We start from the raw sequence: 15,064 nt of genomic DNA, 5'->3' as shown, positions 1-15,064 counted from the left end.
AAAGAGGAGCCCCGGCGGGTGAAGAGGAGGGAGTAATCAACCCGCTTTGTAGGTTCTCATCTAGATACTCCTTCAAAATCTGTTTCTCTGGTTCTGTGAGAGAGTACATCCGCCCAAAAGGAACCACTGTATCTGGTTCTAAAGGAATGGCACAGTCGTATTCTCTGTGGGGTGGCAGTTCAGGCCTCTCTGGCTTCTGGAATACATCAGCATAATCCTGATAATGCCTGGGGACTCCCTGTAGGGCATTAATACATCCTCCCACCTTAGAAGGTGTTGTAGAGAGACCTTTTGGGGACCAATAACCCCAGCGGAATAGCAGTGGTGTTGGCAAAAGTGGGAGGACAACGAAATGGTCTTTGTTTCCCAGTTGATGTAAGGATTGTGCCGTGTAAGCCATGGAATTCCCAGGATCATGACATGGTGTGGTGATGAAATTAAATCAAACGAAAGATTTTCTTGGTGTTTTCCAAACTGTAAACAGAGGGTAGGAGTGGTATATTGTACAGGTCCAGAGGCCAAGAGTGACCCATCCACAGTGTGTACCTGTTCTGGTACTTCCTTGGGTATTTGTGCTATCTGTCGCTCCTTAGCCCAGGCTTCATCTAGATAGAGGCCACTGGCTCCACAGTCCAATAAGGCCAAGGTTCTTTCTTCCCGACCATCTGTTAAATGAAGGATAACTGGTAAGAGAAAAAGAGCAGTTCCTTCCTCCCTGGAAGAGCAAATAGAAGGTATATCACGGTATCCCGCCCTCACCCTTCTTACTGAGGACGGGAGTTGGCGTTTCCCAAGGGCTTGGTTGGCCGAATGGGGCAAGCGCGAATTAGGTGACCAGCTGCACCACAATATAGACAAAGCCCCTTCCTTCGTCTATGTTCTCTTTCACTGGCTGATAAAGGTCCTCGAGCCGTGTCAATCTGCATTGGCTCTTCCTCGGTATTCCCTTTAAGTTCAGGACGGACTTCCTCGGTACGATGAGAGAAGGAGCGAGACGGTACTGAGTGAGATGGCAAACGACTCTTCTTTTTCTCCATTCTTCTTTCATTCAACCGATATTCTATCGTCAAAGCTTGGTCCATTAATCCTTTAAGGTTTTCTATTCTAGCAGAGTGCACTAGTTCATCTTTAATGTCCTCTCTGAGACCTCTACGGAACAGTGTCACCAAGGTACGTTCCACCCAGGTTGTTTCTGCTGCTAATTGTCTGAAGCGGGTGATGTATTGTAATACATCTTGACTCCCTTGTTGGACTTCGCAAAGAGCCTCTTCTGCTGACACCTCGAGTCCAGGGCGTTCAAACATCTGTTTGAAAGTAGTGATAAAGGTGGAATAATTAGATAGGCAAGGATTGTTTCTGGTTACTAGAGGTGTAGCCCAAGCCAGGGCTGGCCCCGATAAGGCACTAATCAAATACCCCACCTTGGTCTTGTCTTGTACAAATTGCGAGGGGCGAAAGGCAAAGTACACCGTCAAGGCATCCAGGAATTCTTTTAATTTGGTAGGATCCCCGGAAAAACGAGGTGTAGTGGCAGCTACTGCGGGAACATCTGTAGTCCTGGATGCAAAGGCTTGTCGATAGACAGTATTTTCAGTACGTAACTGCTGGAGTTCTTGGGCCTGTTGTTGTATCGTCATCAGCAGGGTCTGGCTCGTTGGTTCCGTGTTTGCCACTGGATTATCCATAATAGCGGACTGCAACTGGAGTTTTTGGTGTTGCAATCTGTCACGGTTTTCAATGGGCTTACTGTCGAAGCTGAGAGGCGTGGGGGAACGGCCCCGGTTCCGGCAGGTTCTGCTCTGGCCGAGGTAGGGGCGACCCCTTCCGGTAGCCACGGTGCTGTTTGGTATGAGCAAACCACTACAGTCCGTGCCCTCCAGAAGGAGTCCCAGAGGAAAAATCCCAGTAGGGTAAAAAACCTCCACAGGAACTCCCTGAAACGAAAGGAGGACACCAGCGCGTTAGGACCGAAGATCAGGAAGACTGGGAAACAAGGCAGGTCAGGAACACACAGGAATCGCAGGAGGAAATCAATCAGAGCGTGACTACCACCAAGGAGTGTTGCAACGCAATGGACAAGCAGCTGAATTCCCCTTATATACCCCTAGACAGGAAGTAGGAAACAGGAAGTAGAAATACCACCATCTTGGATTGGGGAAAAGAAAACAATAGTGAATCAGGTACGTGCGTCTAATAAAGAAAAACAATGCATGCTGGGCAGAGAGGAAGTGGTCAGCATGCTGGGAAGGAACAGGCAAGTATAAAGTACACCATGTGCAAGGGTTCGGTTTTGTTCTGGGGATATCGGTAAGTGGTGAGCAGGTAATGCAACATGCAAGAAATGAAATGTAAAGCGCATAATGCGCTGTATGCGGCCAGGCCTGAAACCCCCTCGGGGGCTTCAAGCCCTGCCGCGTCTGCCTTTATGGCAGAACTTGAAATAAGGGAAGCGGCGAGTGCCGCGACCCTGAAACCAGCTCCTTGGAGCCTCCACGAATCTCGCTCGAGCCGCGGCGTCCCCCGTGACCCGAGCGTCGGCCGCGGCGCTCCCCGCGACCCGGGCGCCGGCCGCTGTGAAACCAACGTGCCGCGCTGCGGCAACCTGAGCCCGCGGCCGCGGCGAGCGCTGCAGCATAACAGGACTCACTTCACTGTTCAGACAGACCACAAACCTCTCTTATGGATATAACAGATGAAAGGAGAAAACCCTAAATTGTTGAGGTGGTCCATTTCCCCACAGGGGATGGACTTTACAGTGTAACATAGACCTGGGAGTAACCACTCCAATGCAGATGGACTTTCCAGATATTTCCACTTAGACAATGAAGACTCACCTGGGCAAGGTTAGCCTTATTGTCCCTTGTTTGGGGGGGGTTGTGTAGGAAAGTACCATCTTTCTTGGCATGTTACCCCCAATTTCTGCCTGTTTGTCAGTGTGTTTGCCTGTCTCACTGGGATCCTGCCTGCTAGCCAGGACCCCAGTGCTCATGGTTTGTGGCCTATATGTGTTGTCAGTATGCTTGACTGTGTCACTGGAGTTCTGCTAACCAGAACTCCAGTGCTTATGCTCTCTCTGTGTACCAAATTTGTCACTATAGATTCGTGTCTCTATATTCCAATTCTGATTGGCACAATGGGCCCCCCTTATAAGTCCCTAGCATATGGTATCTAGGTACCCAGGGCATTGGGGTTCCAGGAGATCCTTATGGGCTGCAGCATTTCTTTTGCCACCCATAAGGAGCTCATACAAACCTTTCTTCAGGACTGCCACTGCAGCCTGAGTGAAATAGTGCACACACTATTTCACAGCCATTTTTCACTGCACCAGGTAACTTATAAGTCACCTATATGTCTAACCTTCATTTACTGAAGGCCAGGTGCAAGGTTACTGTGTGTGAGGGCACCCTTGCACCAGCAAGGATGCCCCCACATTGTCCAGTGCCAATTCCCCAGAATTCGTGAGTGCGGGGACACCATTATAAGCATGCACTACATATATGTCAACACATATATGTAGCTTCACAATGGTAACTCCGAATATGGCCATGTGAGGTGTCTGAGATCATGGAATTGACCCCCCCCCAATCCAAATCTAGTGTTGGTGGGCAATCCCATGCACCTTGGGGGCTCCACCATGGACCCCCAGTACCGCCAAACCAACTCTCTGAGGTTTCCACTGCAGCCCCAGCTGCTGCCACCTCACAGACAGGTTTCTGCCCTCCGTGGGATTGAGCAGCTCAATCCCAGGAAGGCAGAACAATGCATTTCCTTTAGGTAAGGGTTGTTACACCCTCTCTCATTGGAAATAGGTGTTACAGGCATGGGAGGGGTATCCTCCCAGAGTCTCTGGAAATGCTTTGAAGGGCACAAACGGTGCCCTCCTTGCATAATCCAGTCTACACCGGTTAAGGGACCTACAGTCCCTGTTCTGGCACGAAACTGGACAAAGGAAGGGGGATTGACCACTCCCCTGTCCATCACCACCCCAGGGGTGGTGCCAAGAGCTCCTCTAGAGTGTCCGTGGTGTTAGCCATCTTGGATTCCAAGGTGTGAGGACCGTCTGGAGACCTCTTAGTGGCCAGTGCCAGCAGGTGACGTCAAATCAAATCAAATCAAATCATTAACATTTATAAAGCGCGCTACTCACCCGTGCGGGTCTCAAGGCGCTAGGGGAAAAAGGGGGGGGGGGTTATCGCTGTTCGAACAGCCAGGTCTTTAGGAGTCTCCGGAAAGCGGAGTGGTCCTGGGTGGTCCTGAGGCTGGTGGGGAGGGAGTTCCAGGTCTTGGCCGCCAGGAAGGAGAAAGATCTCCCACCCGCCGTGGAGCGGCGGATGCGAGGGACAGCAGCGAGTGCGAGGCCAGAGGAGCGGAGGAGGCGGGTGGGGACGTAGAAGCTGAGGCGTCTGTTGAGGTATTCCGGTCCCTTGTCAAATTTCCGTCAGAGACCACTCCTGATAGATGCATACCTGGGTAGGTAGCCAATCCCTTTCTCAGGGCTATTAACGGTCTCTCCTTTGGGTGTTTCCTCAAATTCGGTTTGCAAGATCCCTCCAGGACTCCTCTGCACCCTCTGCTTCAGCTTCTGACTGTCAGATCAACCGCAGACTGCTCCAGGAACTGCTGTACCTGCAACAAAGTATCCAGGAGGACCCCTGTGACCTGCAACTTCAGCTCCAGCCAACAACTGCAACAGTTTCCATGTTTGGCACGCTCTGAGGACTGCCTGCCTTCATCCTGCACCAGAAGAATCGATGGAATCTCCTGTGGAGTGACGGAGTCACTTCCCTGCTTTAGCAGGCACCTCTCTGCAACGACAAACGGTACACTGGGACTCCTCTCCCGTCGATGAGAATGGTCCCTGGAACACAGATGGTGGACCAAAGTGACCCCGACTGTCCAAAGGTCCAGCTGTACAAATGTGGTAGAGGTAAGAGCTTGCCTTCCCGTGCAGTGACAGTACCCCTGTGCACAATGTCTTCTGCAGCTCCTTGGGCTTCTGTGCACTTCTTCCAAAAGTTCTTCGTGCACAGAGTCGCCCAGGTCCCCAGCACTCCATCCTGTAATGCACAGCTCACTGAGTTGTCCTCCGGCGGCGTGGGATCCTCCTGTGTAGTGCTGCGACAACCGCACTTTGCATCTCCTTTGTTTCCTTGTTCTGGGACTCCTGTGGGAGCTGCCTGGTCTTCTGAGGGCTCTCTAAAGTGCTGAGAGCCCACTCTGTCTCCCCATTCTGAGTTGAGACCCCCAGGTCCCTCCTGGGTCCAGGCAGCTCCTCTTTGAAGCAAACCACATACTTGCGTGAACCAAGGCTTGTTGGCGGAATCCAGCGACGCAAACAGCCTGCATCCTACAACTCGACGTGGGACGTCTCTTGCACCAAGGAGCTATCTTCTTTGGTGCATTTCTGTTCTTTTCTTCCAACCGGAGAATTCACTTTTGCACCTTCTTCCAGGTGGGCAGGGGCTCCTGTTTTTCCTGGACTCTTCCTCGACTTCTGTACTTGGTCTCCTCTCTCCACAGGTCTTCAGGTCCAGGAATCCATCATTTGTTGCTTGCAGTCTTGCTTGGTTCTTGAATAATTCTTCATCACGACTTGTAGTGTGTTCTGAGGAAACTTGCTGTGTTTTACTCCTGCTTTCCTGGCCTCTGGGGTGGGGTACTTTACTTACCTTTGGCGTTTCCATACAATCCCAGCGCCCCTCTACACACTACACTTGCCTAGGGGGGAATTCGACATTCGCATTCCACTTTCCATAGTATATGGTTTTTGCTGCCCCAGGCCCATTGCAATCCGTTGTATTTCCTACTGTTTGCACTGTTCTATGACTGTTTACTTATCTGATTTTGGTTACTAGTGTATATATTATGTAATTTACTTACCTCCTAAGGGAGTAGAGTCTCCAAAGTATTTTTGACCTTGTGTCAGTAAAATAAAGTACCTTTACTTTTGGTAACACTGAGTATTTTCTTTCATGTGTGTGAGTACTGTATGACTACAGTGTTATTGCAAGAGCTTTGCATGTCTCCTAGTTCAGCCTTGCCTGCTCATCCACAGCTACCTCTAGAGAGCCTGGCTTCTAGACACTGACTACACTACAATAATAAGAGATACCTGGACCTGGTATAAGGTGTAAGTACCTTAGGTACCCGCTACAAACCAGCACTCATGAAGTCTGGGAAAATTATTCTGGACAATGTGGGGGTACCTCTGCCAGTGCAGGGGTGCCCTCAGACACAGGTACTCTGCACCCTGCCCCCAGTCAAACACACTGACAAATGTGCCAACAAGGGGTTAACTGTAGGAGGCTGGCCTGGCTTGTAGTGGGTACCAGAGGTACTTACACCTTGTGCCAGGTCCAGTTATCCCTTATTAGTGTAGAAGAGGTGTTTCTAGCAGCTTAGGCTGATAGAAGGTAGCTGTGTCAAAGCAGCTTGGGTTGAACTAGGAGACATGCAAAGCTCCTACTATACCACTGGTGTCATATGCACAATATCATAAGAAAACACAATACACAGATATACTAAAAATAAAGGTACTTTATTTTTATGACAATATGCCAAAAGTATCTCAGTGAGTACCCTCAGTATGAGGATGCCAAATATACACAAGATATATGTACACAATACCAAACATATACAGTAATAGCAAAAGGAAGTAATGCAATCAATGTAAAGTTACAGTAGATTGCAATAGGAGCACATAGGTATAGGGGGAACACAAACCATATACTCCAAAAGTGGAATGCGAACCACAAATGGACCCCAAACCTATGTGAGCTTGTAGAGGGTCGCTGGGACTCTAAGAAAACAGTGAGGGTAAGAAAAATAGCCCACCCCAAGACCCTGAAAGGTAGGTGTAAAGTGCACCTACTACCCCCACAGAGCACAGAAGTTGTGACAGGGGGATTCTGCAGGAAGAACAAACACCAGCAATGCAACAACAGTGGATTTCCGGACCTGAGTACCTGTAAGACAAGGGGACCAAGTCCAATAGTCGCAACAGTCTCGAGAGTGGGCAGGAGCCCAGGAAGTGCCAGCTGAGGGTGCAAGGAAGCTGCCACCTGTTGGAAGAAGCTTGGGGTTCTGCAAGAAAGAAGAGGACTAGGAACTTCTCCTTTGGAAGATGGATGCCCCACGTCGCGATGAAGCTTGCAGAGGGGTTCCCACACAGAAAGACCGCAAACAAGCCTTGCTAGTGGTAGAGGTTTTTGGGTGCGGCTGTGGCCCAGGAGGGACTAGGATGTCGCCAATTGGAGGAGGAGACAGAGGGGGCGCCCAGCAAGTCAGGGAGCCCTCACAGAAGCAGGCAGCACCCGCAGAAGTACCTGAACAGGCACTTGGAAGAAGAGTGAACCGGAGTCCACGCAAAGTCACAAAAGGGAGTCCCACAACGCCGGAGGACAACTCAGGAGGTTGTGCACTGCAGGTTAGAGTGTCGGGGACCCAGGCTTGGCTGTGCACAAAGGAAATCCTGGAAGAGTGCACAGGAGCCGGAGCAACTGCAAATCACGCAGTACCCAGCAATGCAGTCTAGCGTGGGGAGGCAAGGACTTACCTCCACCAAACTTGGACTGAAGAGTCACTGGACTGTGGGAGTCACTTGGACAGAGTTGCTGAGTTCCAGGGACCACGCTCGTCGTGCTGAGAGGGGACCCAGAGGACCGGTGATGTAGTCTTTTGTGGCCTGCGGTTGCAGGGGGAAGATTCCGTCGACCCACGGGAGATTTCCTCAGAGCTCCTGGTGCAGAGAGGAGGCAGGCTACCCCCAGAGCATGCACCACCTGGAAATAGTTGAGAAAGCCGGCAGGATGAAGCGATACAAGGTTGCTAGTAGTCGTATTGCTACTTTGTTGCGGTTTTGCAGGCATCCTGAGCAGTCAGCGGTCGATCCTTTGGCAGAAGGTGAAGAGGGAGATGCAGAGGCACTCTGATGAGCTCTTGCATTCGTTATCTGGTGAGATCCCCAAAGCAGAGACCCTAAACAGCCAGAAAAGGAGGTTTGGCTACCTAGGAAGGAGGATTGGCTACCAAGAGAGGTAAGAGCCTATCAGAAGGAGCCTCTGACGTCACCTGCTGGCACTGGCCACTCAGAGCAGTCCAGTGTGCCACAGACACCTCTGTTTCCAAGATGGCAGAGGTCTGGGACACACTGGAGGAGCTCTGGGCACCTCCCCTGGGAGGTGCAGGTCAGGGGAGTGGTCACTCCCCTTTCCTTTGTCCAGTTTCGCACCAGAGCAGGGCTGGGGGATCCCTGAACCGGTGTAGACTAGCTTATGCAGAGATGGGCACCATCTGTGCCCATCACAGCATTTCCAGAGGCTGGGGGAGGCTACTCCTCCCCAGCCTTCACACCTATTTCCAAAGGGAGAGGGTGTTACACCCTCTCTCAGAGGAAGTCCTTTGTTCTGCCTTCCTGGGCCAGGGCTGCCTGGACCCCAGGAGGGCAGAAGCCTGTCTGAGGGGTTGGCAGCAGCAACAGCTACAGTGGAGACCCCGGAAAGGCAGTTTGGAAGTACCCGGGTTCTGTGCTAGAGACCCAGGGGATCATGGAATTGTCCCCCCAATTCCAGAATGGCATTGGGGTGACAATTCCATGATCTTAGACATGTTGCATGGCCATGTTCGGAGTTACCATTGTGACGCTGTACATGGGTAGTGACCTATGTACAGTGCACACGTGTAATGATGTCCCCGCACTCACAAAGTCCGGGGAATTTGCCCTGAACGATGTGGGGGCACCTTGGCTAGTGCCAGGGTGCCCACACACTAAGTAACTTTGCACCCAACCTCCACCAGGTGAAGGTTAGACATATAGGTGACTTAGAAGTTACTTAAGTGCAGTGGTAAATGGCTGTGAAATAACGTGGACGTTATTTCACTCAGGCTGCACTGGCAGGCCTGTGTAAGAATTGTCAGAGCTCCCTATGGGTGGCACAAGAAATGCTGCAGCCCATAGGGATCTCCTGGAACCCCAATACCCTGGGTACCTCAGTACCATATACTAGGGAATTATATGGGTGTACCAGTATGCCAATGTGAATTGGTAAAATTAGTCACTAGCCTGTTAGTGACAAATTTGGAAAGCAGAGCAAGCATAACCACTGAGGTTCTGGTTAGCAGAGCCTCAGTGAGACAGTTAGGCATCACACAGGGAACACATACAGGGCACATACTTATGAGCACTGGGGCCCTGCCTGGCAGGGTCCCAGTGACACATAGACTAAAACAACATATATACAGTGAAATATGGGGGTAACATGCCAGGCAAGATGGTACTTTCCTACAGTAACCATGCTAGTAAGAGGCTACTTTCTCACATACTTACTCATACTCACTGTCACTCTGTTACTAACTCTGTCTCAGTTATTCATACTCACTGAGACTCTCGCACTTACTCATACTGTCACTCAGTCTAACTCACACTCTTATTTACTCATGCTCACTCTCGCTCACTGTTTCTCAGACTCTCACTTACCCATACTCACTGTCAGTCTTTTACTAACACTGTCTCACTTAGTCATATTCACTCTCACTCACTCATACTCAGACTCTCTCACTCATACTCACTGTCACTCTGTTACTAACCCTGTCTCAGTTACTCATACTCACTCAGACTCTCGCACTCACTCATACTGTCACTCACTCTAACTCACACTCTTCTTTACTCATAGTCACTCTCGCTCACTGTTACAGACAAACGTACTCATACTCACTGTCACTTTCAAGTATACTAACACACACCCAACCTTTCAGAGTTACCAACTCTTGGCCATGGTGTATCGTGGTGCACGTGGACCCACGTTCTTTACTCCTTCCATGTGGCACATGTATGACCTGAGGGAGTGCACCATACATGTACTGTATGGCCTATAGCACGTGAACCCATTTTCCTAACCCTAGGTAGCATGGGATGTGGGGGCTGGAGAGAGCCCCAGGCTGCAGCGGGAATTGTACGGCCTCTGGTAGGCATCACCAGGGTGTGCTTCGTAGTGCACCAGCTCCGGGGTGAGTAGGGCAGCAGGCAGAGGGCCCTCTGGAAGAACAGGAAAAGAACAGGGAAAGTCCCCTGTCAACTTTCTTTGAGTAAAACTCTCTGCAATATTGATTGATGTTTGAATGCGTTTTCTGGTTATTGAGTAGTGTTCGGTCAATCACTCAGGACGTGTAGAGGACACTGATCACCCGTGAGGCCGTCCAGGCGCTACTGTGGTGCTGTGGGTGAAGCGGGTCTTTTCTTGGTGACAGCACTGGCTTGGCATTGATTACTGATCCACATCCTGGGTTTGGTGAGGTGAGAGTCTACCTTCTCTACATCTCAGTGTGTAAGCCTCAGCCTGCTTGACTTCACTACCCACAGGGTCAAGAGATGCACTTGGTGCCCATGTTTGGGTTCAGTAATGGGGTAAACCTCCGGGACCCCAGTGATAGCAGGATACTTTCAGCTCAGTGCCCTCTGTGTGCCAGGGCACTGCTGAAAGGGTTCCCACGCGTGCAGGCACCTCAGTGCAACACTCTCACCGACATTTCAGCACCCCAGCCTCACTGGCCTTCCAAACGTGCAGCCGATGCAGCACTTTAATGCCACACCAGCCTACCTTCAGTAGCACTTCAAACCCACAGCCTCACTGGCACTTCAAACCCACAGCCTCACTGACACTTCATGCCACAGATTCACTGGCACTTCAGTGCAAGAGCCTCACTTTCAAACACCACAGTCTCACTGCCACTTCATGTCATAGATTCACTGGCACTTCAAACCCACAGCCTCACTGCCACTTCATGCCACAGCCTCACTGTGGCATTTCAGTGCAAGAGCCTCACTTTCAAACACCACAGTCTCACTGCCACTTCATGTCACATATTCACTGGCACTTCAGTGCAAGAGCCTCACTTTCAAACACCACAGTCTCACTGCCACTTCATGCCACAGCCTCATTGGCACTTCAGTGCAAGAGCCTCACTTCAAACCCACGGTCTCACTGCCACTTCATGCCACAGATTCACTGGCACTTCATGCCACAGCCTTACTGACACTTCATGCCACAAATTCACTGGCACTTCAAACCAACAGTCTCACTGCCATTTCATGCAACAGATTCACTGGCACTTCAAACCCACAGTCTCACTGCCACTTCATGCCACAGCCTCACTGACACTTCAGTGCAAGATCCTCACTTTCAAACCCACAATCTCACTGCCACTTCATGTCACAGATTCACTGGCACTTCAGTGCAAGAGCCTCACTTTCAAACACCACAGTCTCACTGACACTTCATGCCACAGATTCACTGGCACTTCAGTGCAAGAGCCTCACTTTCAAACCCACAGTCTCACTGACACTTCATGCCACAGATTCACTGGCACTTCAAACCCACAGCCTTACTGACACTTCATGCCACAGATTCACTGGCACTTCAAACCCACAGTCTCACTGGCACTTCATGCCACAGCCTTACTGGCACTTCAACCCACAGCCTTACTGACACTTCATGCCACAGATTCACTGGCACTTCATGCCACAGCCTCACTGGCACTTCAGTGCAAGAGCCTCACTTTCAAACCCACAGCCTTACTGACACTTCATGCCACAGATTCACTGGCACTTCAAACCCACAGCCTTACTGACACTTCATGCCACAGATTCACTGACACTTCAGTGCAAGAGCCTCACTTTCAAACCCACAGTCTCACTGACACTTCATGCCACAGCCTCACTGGCACTTCAAACCCACAGCCTTACTGACACTTCATGCCACAGATTCACTGGCACTTCAAACCCACAGTCTCACTGGCACTTCATGCCACAGCCTTACTGGCACTTCAACCCACAGCCTTACTGACACTTCATGCCACAGATTCACTGGCACTTCAAACCCACACCCTCAGTGCAAGAGCCTCACTTTATAACACGAGAGTCTCACTGAAATCTCAATGAATCGTTATTGTCACAACCTCACTAACATTTCAGCAGCACAGAATACCTGACACTTCAGTGCAAAAACCTCACTTTATAAAACTGGAACAAACATACTGAAATATCAACGCCATAGCGCCTCTCACAGTAGTGCTTACAGCCTCACTAACACTTGGTGCAACAGACGTACTGGCACTTTACAGTAACATACACATGCAATAGTCTCACTCTCATGTATCACCACAGCCTTAGTGGCGCTTTAGCGAAACAGCCTCACCGACACTTTCATGTTACAGTCTCACTCTCACAGCCTCACCGACACTTTCATGCCACAGCCTCACCAACACTTTCATGTTACAGTCTCACTCTCACAGCCTCACCAACACTTCCATGCCACATTAACACTTCCATGCCACAGCCTCACCGACACTTTCATGCCACAGCCTCACCAACACTTCCATGCCACATTAACACTTCCATGCCACAGCCTCACCGACACTTCTATGCCACAGCCTCACTGACACTTTCATGTTACAGTCTCACTCTCACAGCCTCACCGACACTTTCATGCCACAGCCTCACCGACACTTCCATGCCACAGCGTCACCAACACTTTCATGTTAGTCTCACTCTCACAGAATCACCAACACTTTCATGCCACAGCCTCACCGACACTTCCGTGCCACAGCCTCACCGACACTTTCATGTTACAGTCTCACTCTCACAGCCTCACCGACACTTTCATGTCAGAGCCTCACCGACACTTCTATGCCACAGCCTCACCGACACTTTCATGCCACAGCCTCTCCGACACTTCTATGCCACAGCGTCACCAACACTTTCATGTTACGGTCTCACTCTCACAGAATCACCAACACTTCCATGCCACAGCGTCACCGACACTTCCATGCCAGCCTCACCGACACTTCCATGCCAGCCTCACCGACACTTCCATGCCACAGCCTCACCGACACTTCCATGCCAGCCTCACCGACACTTTCATGTCACAGCCTCACCGACACTTTCATGTTAGTCTCACTCTCACAGCCTCATCGACACTTCCATGCCAGAGCCTAACACACACTTTAACCCCAAAGCATCACCGACACTTCATTACCAGCGCTCAGTGCACAGCACACGCCTCACTGTGACCCTTACCCCACAGTCTCATCGTCACTTTTTCTGTCTTTCTTTGCAGTTTTTCACCTTTGAGCAGTACAAGAAGCTGCTGGGCCTCTCGGCGCTGCCCCCAGGACTGGTAAGTGCGAACTGAAGTTGTGGCACAGTGGTGTGGGCGAAGAGAGAACTAACACTCCCCATCCTCAGGCACTAGAAGACATGACATTCTTTTGATCTGAGCCCTGCCATCTGCCGACCATGCTCTGTGGCACAGGCTTAGTTTGGGATGTGGCATCGTTTGCTTCTGTCATAGTGGCAAGAGGCCGCTTTCCAGAGAGTCTTAGCACTTGACAATTGATGACATTGTGTCAATTAATGTAACATAACCTAACGCGGCTGGCATCAGGCTCCCATATAAGGCCTGGCATCGTGGTTCAGTCAGGGGCCTGCCACTGTTGCCCCACCTAAAATCTGGCATTCTGTTGCCCTATAATCTCTGGCACTGTGCTCCAGTCTAAGGCCGGCTCTGCCAGTTTAGCCTTAGGCCTGCCCATTTTAAGTGCTGGCACCCTGGAGCATTCCTATCCTGGTGCAGTGTAAGGCCTGGCAGCTGGTGCAGTGTAAGACCTGGCGTCTGGTGCTGTGTAAGGCCTGGCGGATGGTGCTGTGTAAGCCCTGTCGGCTGGTCCATTGTAAGGCCTGGCAGCTGGTGCAGCGTAAGGCCTGGCAGCTGGTGCAGTGTAAGGCCTGGCAGCTGGTGCAGTGTAAGGCCTGGCAGCTGGTGCAGTGTAAGGGCTAGCAGCTGGTGCAGTCTTTGGCATGGCACACTGATGCAGTGTAAGGCCTGGCCGCTGGTGCAGCGTAAGGCCTGACAGCTGGTGCAGTGTAAGGCCTGGCAGCTGGTGCAGTCCTTGGCATGGCACTCTGATGCAGTGTTAGGCCTGGCAGCTGGTGCAGTGTAAGGCCTGACAGCTGGTGCAGTGTAAGGCCTGGCAGCTGGTGCAGTGTAAGGCCTGGCGGCTGGTGCAGTGTAAGACCTGGCGGCTGGTGCTGTGTAAGGCCTGGTGGATGGTGCTGTGTAAGCCCTGTCGGCTGGTCCACTGTAAGGCCTGGCAGCTGGTGCAGTGTAAGGCCTGGCAGCTGGTGCAGTGTAAGGGCTAGCAGCTGGTGCAGTCTTTGGCATGGCACTCTGATGCAGTGTAAGGCCTGGCGGCTGGTGTAGTGTAAGGCCTGGTGGCTGGTGCGGTGTAAAGCCTGGCAGCTAGTGCAGTGTAAGGGCTAGCAGCTGGTGCAGTCTTTGGCATGGCACTCAGATTCAGTGTAAGGCCTGGCAGCTGGTGCAGTGTAAGGCCTGGCAGCTGGTGCAGTGTAAGCCCTGGTGGCTGGTGCGGTGTAAGGCCTGGCAGCTGGTGCAGTCTTTGGCATGGCACTCTGATGCAGTGTAAGACCTGGCGGCCGGTGCAGTGTAAGGCCTGGCAGCTGGTGCAGTGTAAGGCCTGGCAGGTGGTGCAGTGTAAGGGCTAGCGGCTGGTGCAGTCTTTGGCATGGCACTCTGATGCAGTGTTAGGCCTGGCAGCTGGTGCAGAGTAAGGCCTGGCCGCTAGTTGAGTCTTTGGCATGGCACTTTGATGCAGTGTTAGGCCTGGCAGCTGGTGCAGTGTAAGGTCTGGCAGCTGGTGCAGAGTAAGGCCTGGCCACTGGTTGAGTTTTTGGCATGGCACTCTGATGCAGTGTTAGGCCTGGCAGCTGGTCCACTGTAAGGCCTGGCAGCTGGTGCAGTGTAAGGCCTGGCAGCTGGTGCAGTGTAAGGCCTGGCAGCTGGTGCAGTGTAAGGGCTAGCAGCTGGTGCAGTCTTTGGCATGGCACTCTGATGCAGTGTAAGGCCTGGCGGCTGGTGTAGTGAAAGGCCTGGTGGCTGGTGCGGTGTAAAGCCTGGCAGCTAGTGCAGTGTAAGGGCTAGCAGCTGGTTCAGTCTTTGGCATGGCACTCAGATTCAGTGTAAGCCCTGGCAGCTGGTGCAGTGTAAGCCCT

General features: G+C 51.5%; 1 protein-coding gene across 3 annotated transcripts in view; it reads left to right on the top strand.

The window, feature by feature from the left end:
* Positions 1-15,064, top strand: part of SLC25A21 (solute carrier family 25 member 21) — a 688,489-nt gene that overhangs the window by 581,367 nt on the left and 92,058 nt on the right. For all 3 annotated transcript variants that reach the window (XM_069209140.1, XM_069209141.1, XM_069209143.1), the window contains one exon: positions 13,113-13,172. In XM_069209140.1, coding sequence (XP_069065241.1) covers positions 13,113-13,172 — 60 coding nt within the window. The remainder of the gene's footprint in view (positions 1-13,112; positions 13,173-15,064) is intronic.

Source organism: Pleurodeles waltl, chromosome 9 (assembly GCF_031143425.1).
Source record: "Pleurodeles waltl isolate 20211129_DDA chromosome 9, aPleWal1.hap1.20221129, whole genome shotgun sequence".
NCBI lineage: Eukaryota > Metazoa > Chordata > Amphibia > Caudata > Salamandridae > Pleurodeles > Pleurodeles waltl.
This window is presented reverse-complemented; position numbering and strand designations above follow the sequence as displayed.